This window comes from Thamnophis sirtalis, unplaced genomic scaffold (genome assembly GCF_051295495.1).
Source record: "Thamnophis sirtalis isolate CommonGarterSnake01/CBP01778 unplaced genomic scaffold, rThaSir2_p1.2 scaffold_3, whole genome shotgun sequence".
Taxonomy (NCBI): domain Eukaryota; kingdom Metazoa; phylum Chordata; class Lepidosauria; order Squamata; family Natricidae; genus Thamnophis; species Thamnophis sirtalis.
This window is the reverse complement of record NW_028261383.1, coordinates 111,466,065-111,472,070: the sequence shown is the minus strand read 5'-3', so window position 1 is coordinate 111,472,070 and position 6,006 is coordinate 111,466,065. Positions and strand designations below refer to the sequence as shown.

The window sequence follows — 6,006 nt, the reverse complement described above, 5'->3', positions numbered from 1 at the left end:
CGTGGTGTCCCCGGGGTGGTAGTCTCCCATCTAAGTCTTAGCCACGGCCAGCTCTTCTTGCTTTCCCAACCCAAATAAAGTTAATCAGACATTTACTAGCTAAACTTACTTAGTTGTAATTCCCAGTGAGTTTCACGGGACTTTGGTCTGATTTAGATGTTCATAGCTTCACAGTAAAATGCCGTAAAATACCTCGATCCCATGCTGATTGTGTTACTATAGATTAACACAGCCCTCCCTCTGATGTATTTTTAAAAATTAAATTATTCTGAAGCTTGAAGTTCCCTTCCCCCACCCGAAAGTGAAGATTATGGGATCAAGTCAGTATCGCTTTCGTACTTCACAAATCGACATCACAATCCTCGGCTCTTAAATATCCCGCGTTGCCTGCAAATGAGATTCAAGGCAAAGCAGTGCAGCCTCCACTCCTGCCCCCAAGCCGACATTGGTTTAGAACACGAGGCTCAACAGCCAATCAGGAACCAAGTTAATGATTTAAAAGAATCCGGTAGAGAAAGCCGTGCTGTAGGTTATACGCAAAGTGCTTGTCGAGGTAATGAATCGATAAGGGGATCCTGGATGTAGAACTTTTTTCCCCATGACAGTTAGTTTAATTTTAGTTTCTGTTTGTTCTTACGTATTAGGCTTTAAAAGCTACCTCTGTTGCAATATTAAAACTGCAAACCGTAGTTTAGGGAGAAGCGGGATGATCTACCTTTTGTCATAATTGCTAAAACTTGTTTTTGTTTTAAAGTCGCGTATACTTTCTACGGATTTGTTCCGCAATGCTATTTTTCTGTTTGATAACCTTCTAAAACTAATTCTGAAGAAGCTCTATTGATAAACATAGAAATGCCGGCTCTATGAGTATTAAATTGAAATAATTGAAAAATAAAGTTCTGTTTATAGGTAGCAGCAGAGAAAGACATGCTGACTTCTATAGTGCATGCACATCACAAATTCATATGGAATAATATTTTTGTTGTAGAACTAACAAAAATGTCGGTTTAAAACTTCATGAGATATGATATTCTAAGCTAGGGGGTGAGGGAGAACTATTTTTTGTTAAAAGCCTAGTTGTTTAAACTACAAAGTGTTTAATTCAAAGTAAGGTAAGACTTTATATCCTTGAATACTAGATGCTGGGAAGACTAAGTAGCATTTAGATATCAAATTAATGGCTATACTGTACTATATTTAGTCTGACCTATAAATTTTGAATCTTACTTATTCAATTGTAACTCCTGATTTGTTGTAAATAAGTCTCCTTATTGAACTTGAAAGTTCAGTCAAAATGTTTATGGAACCAAAATGGAAGTGGATTGTAACTGACTTACTTTTGAGATCCCAGCCTATCTAACCATACTTATAGTTTTTATAATTAATTATAAACTTGATCTGATTTTTCTTAATTTTGAGCCCAAAGTCAGCTGTCCATTTGCTGAGGCCTAATTATCCACAGATAGCATTTTTACAGACCAATCAAATTATTCTCTAGCTATGTTGAAATTAAGACAATACAATTTATTTATTTGTTTCCACTGTCAAATCAAAGAATTATATATATTGCAAAGTAGATGGGAGACACTGTTTTCCAAATTGGAAGAAACAATTATAAAGTCACATTCTTTAAGCCAAAAATGTGTTTCTTGTAGAAAGAATAGGTGAATCTTGTATAGAATTCACAGTCTTCTCATCTGAGTCAATTTAAGACAGCTTGAATAGGATAACTGCCTTGGTTCTGAAAGATTCTGAGCCAGAAGCTGCTGTCCTAACTATGTAATATTCTAGGGCCCGGGAGTCAAACTCATGGTGTCATGGCAGTGTCACGTGACATGTCAGGATTCCCCTCCCCCCACCTTTGCTAAACCAGGCGTGGGCATGGCTAGCATGTGACGCATCTGGCCTGTGGGCTGAGAATTTGAGAGCCCTACTCTAGGAGAAGGTTACAATTGCAGTCTTGTATTGATGTGAGGGGTTAAGGAATAAACTTAGATGTGCTATAATATTGTGTTAATATCTGTTATTAACACAATATTATATGTTTTATAATAATATATCTGTTTTAGGGATCATTTGATGTCATAGAAATGGCAACACATATCTTCATAGACAAAGAGAATGGAGAAACCGGCACAGCCACTGCTACTAAGGATCGACTAAAACAACTATTGGCACCTTGTGAGTTTGCATTAATATAATATAGCTGTAGTCTAACTGAACAAAAAAAACCCTCTAAAAAGACTCACTAAACATATTAATTGATTTGGATGCTGTCTAATCAGAATGATTTCTTATTTTAAGTGGATGGAAGATGAAGAGCTACCTACATATGATGTCAATGTGGCTGTTGTATAATAGAAAGCACTGACAAAAGAGCCAGTCTTGAGACTATAAGTTACATTTGAAGAATAACTTGGTGATGTAACTCTTGTGAAAATAGCAGGTTGGGAATAAAGAGAAATGAAAAATGGCTATCTTTTTGCTTTGTAGAAAGGGAGCACTGTGTGGATTCCGTGAATGGAACAAGCTGAGCTAAACTGTTAGGATATTGTCTTAGACAAGCCATTTTATTAAAATTATTACCTAATGGATATAAAGGCCAATGGGATTGTACTGATTCCTCCATAGCCCTATTCTGAATTGTCCAGTTGTATGCTTTTAGTGCATTTGGGGATGCTAAACAGAGAAAACCTACTTTAATAAAGAAATGTTGGAATATAGGACCTAAATTGCATTGTATAACAGGACTTTTCCCCTCCACAGCAAAAGTGTTTGTAGAAAGGTCTCATCCTAAAACCCCTCTTGTTGGAAGGACAGCTAATGTGAACCTAACAGAATCTCAATCAGTCAGGAAAGTTCTGGGAAGTTTGAACAGACCTCTAGCAACAACAAAGAGTCAGTTCCCTAAAGGAAAAAAGTTATTGTCAAAAAAGGTTAGTAAAGCTAATTTTCTGTTGGCTGCCATTGAGATGCTCAGACAGAAAAAACTAACAGTGTTTGTGTTAAACAACTTAGAATAATTTTAAATCAAAGAATGAATCGAAAGCATGAATCCCAGTTTATAGTAGTTATAGTAGAACATACAGTAAAGCTTTAGAGATGTCTCCTAATCTGCAATGTATAGCATTCAAGCAGTTACACACACAAAAAAAGAAATATCTTGGAAGTTGATGGACAGCCAGAAAAGCAATACATCACTTCCATGCCGTTCCATTGGAAGGGAAATGAAATTGATATCTGCATGATTAATTTGGGGGGGGGGGAGGAGTGAAAGGAAAGATAAATAGACCAGGACAAAGGTGATATTTAAGACTAAACAGAGGGGAAGGGCTTTAGTAACCTGAATTGTGTGAAGGGACGCACAAACCAATTTTAGAGAAACAATCTGATCAGAGAAATTGCTTAATATTCATGTGCTACAATCTCTAATCTTTGTCTTGAGAGGATGTTGTAACTATATTTTTTATTATTCTTACTTAGGCAAATGAAAATACAAGCAGAACTGAAGACAACAGCATGATTCCTGAAGAATGTCCAGAAAAGGAGAATCTTTTTTCTTATAATCCTCTAGGTAATACTCCAAAAAAAAAGCGTTTCAGCAGAGGACTCATTATTGAATAATTAGTCAAAAATAAACATCTGGACAATAAAATATGATATCACTGGCATGTCATCCTGTATATAGTGAAGTAGGATTCCATTCTTGGTCCAGGTTAATAAAGATAATGAAAAGTTAGAAGTTATATTGACTAAACTTAAGTATGGTTTTAACCAAGTTTATCTCTGACCCATGCTTAAGATCAAATTGAAAGTTGGATTTCATTGTATTTTGTTCTTCTGTTTTCCCTTGATAGATTTTGAGAGTTTTGATGTTCCTGAAGAGCACCGGCTGAGCCATATGTCTTTGACTGGAGTTCCTCTTATGACATTTGATAGTGCGCCTGATAGATTTGCAAGCAGCATCCCTCTGCCTGCAAAACAACCTTTAATTTCATGGGACTATGGTAAATAGTTAGACTGTATTCAGAAAACCTAGCAGCTATGATGTTTTTTCTTTAAATGCCTTGTTCAATCTGGGGTCTTCAAGATGCACTGAACCATAATTTCTAGTTTTACTAGCTCAGGGGTGTCAAACTCACGGCCAACAGGCCCGATGCGTCATGTACTGGCCCCACCCCTGCCCAGTTTAGTGAAGGGGAAAAAAGTTCTGATACATCAAGTGATGCAAATTTGACACTTTGTACTAGCTATTTCTTAGTCATGTGGGTTAATAGTTTTGCTAAGATAATTGGAAGGCACCTAGTTAGGAAGGGCTAGAGGTAGTAGAAAGAAAAAAAGGTGACAACTGTTTAGGAATTATTCAATAACAGCTACTTTAAGAATGATTAAGTAAACATACTTTTTAGTCACTTTAGAAAAATACCTAAAGCTAGAGCTAAATCAGAAAATATAACTGACTTGAGATACTATAATCTTTTTTTATTTATTTTTTTAGATTGCCTGCAGTCAACTAAGAATTTTCTGGCCACTCTGGATGAAATAGTAATTGATCTCCCCCCTCCCTTGTAACAAGTAAATAACCTATATTTTAAAGTTGTATTTTTGAACAACGTTGTAACTCGTTTCAATGTTATAATAAAGAACTTGTAGTTATAAGTACTTGTAGTTGTAACTCTTAACTTGTTTGAACTGCTGGTAGATTTGGGAAAAGAATTTCACATAATGAAATTATTTATTTACCATTTTTACCCCAAAGAAAGACAATTTTGAATTTAAGATGAACCCTACAAAGAATATAAAAAGCAAACACCAACCAAAACTGTTTTTCAGCAGCAGTGTTTGCAGCCAATTGTCCATTCCCCCTTTTACTTTAATTATCTTCTACCTTCAGCAAACATAAGAGGATTTCTCCTATCATATTTACAGGTAATATTTGGGAACAAATCACTTTTCCTATCGTGTAAGAATAATATGTATATGCTTTCTATTGATGAAATAAATGTCCTTCTGGGTTCGGCTCCAAGTGGGGAAAAAGACACTGGAGACATGGAGGCTGCTTGGAAAGATGGTTTAATGGTGGACAGGACCACATGGCTTGAGTTCTGAACAGAAAAGGTGATCACATGCTTCAATGATGGTGGAGAAGAAGAGAAGGAAGGGCTGAGATGCTGAAAGTCCCTGGTTTTATGCCCTCTCTGGCCTTTGATCTTGATCTTGTATTCTAATTGGTTGTCAGACTCCCATGGGGCCATGCAGGGGCAACTCTCTAGGCTGTGTTTTGAATCCAGGTTTGGTTGACTTCTCAGATGCCATGTGGTGAGTGGGTGAAGGCTAATCATGCCTGAAGGGGAGCTGAGCTGAAGGGGAGAAATATTTATTATGTAAAGGGACTGGCCTGGGCATCTTAATGGCCCATTGACAAAAGTGGGGTGGGCAGGAAGCTGCAGGGAGCTACTCTGTATTTAAAACATGTTTCTTCCTTTTCACATCCAGGGAAATATATTGTGCCTTTTCAATATTTCCTAGGACATTTCATTTTTCTGGGCGAGGGCTGGGTGATAACCTTCTACACTATCTTGCCTGCTGGTCTGATAAAATATGCAAATGCATGCACTTGAACATATTTAATATTACAAACATGGTTAGCTGAAAGAATGGGTGCAAAGTTTTGTGTCAACCCAAACTTCCAGACTGTATTTGTACAACATACTTTGCTAAAATGTGATTTATAGTAGTTTGTTGTTGAGAGTTGTATGCAAATCCCCCTCCCCTTTTATGTTACAAATGCTTAGTGTGTGCCTAGGCAGCTGAATTCATTCAGTGCATGTTGTATGAACACAGTGCAAATTTAATTTATATACAATTGTGAAGTTTACTAATTCAAACATCTGGGCAATGAAACTAGGTTTAATTGTTGTCATGAGCTGAGCTCAACACTGCAACATTCCTTTTATTGCCATTGCTATTCTGGCAAAGAAAGTTGCATTATATAATTGAATATTC

At 36.6% G+C, this 6,006-nt stretch overlaps 1 protein-coding gene across 1 annotated transcript; it reads left to right on the top strand.

Moving 5' to 3' along the window:
* Window positions 1–2,074: 2,074 nt before the first annotated feature.
* PTTG1 (PTTG1 regulator of sister chromatid separation, securin) lies at window positions 2,075–4,662 on the top strand. Its single transcript, XM_087707831.1, has 5 exons — window positions 2,075–2,181; window positions 2,767–2,936; window positions 3,484–3,574; window positions 3,858–4,007; window positions 4,499–4,662. Exons 1-5 carry the CDS (start codon window positions 2,091–2,093, stop codon window positions 4,570–4,572), a joined length of 576 nt encoding a protein of 191 aa, XP_087563957.1. The 5' UTR covers window positions 2,075–2,090; the 3' UTR covers window positions 4,573–4,662.
* Window positions 4,663–6,006: the final 1,344 nt, after the last annotated feature.

Bases quoted from the DNA above. Each gene is read 5' to 3' on its own strand.
- PTTG1 (XM_087707831.1), top strand. From the start codon at position 2,091: ATGGCAACACATATCTTCATAGACAAAGAGAATGGAGAAACCGGCACA. The intron at 2,182-2,766 runs GTGAGTTTGCAT...TCCCCTCCACAG, and splicing joins AAAACAACTATTGGCACCTT to CAAAAGTGTTTGTAGAAAGG. The intron at 3,575-3,857 runs GTAATACTCCAA...TTCCCTTGATAG, and splicing joins TTTTTCTTATAATCCTCTAG to ATTTTGAGAGTTTTGATGTT.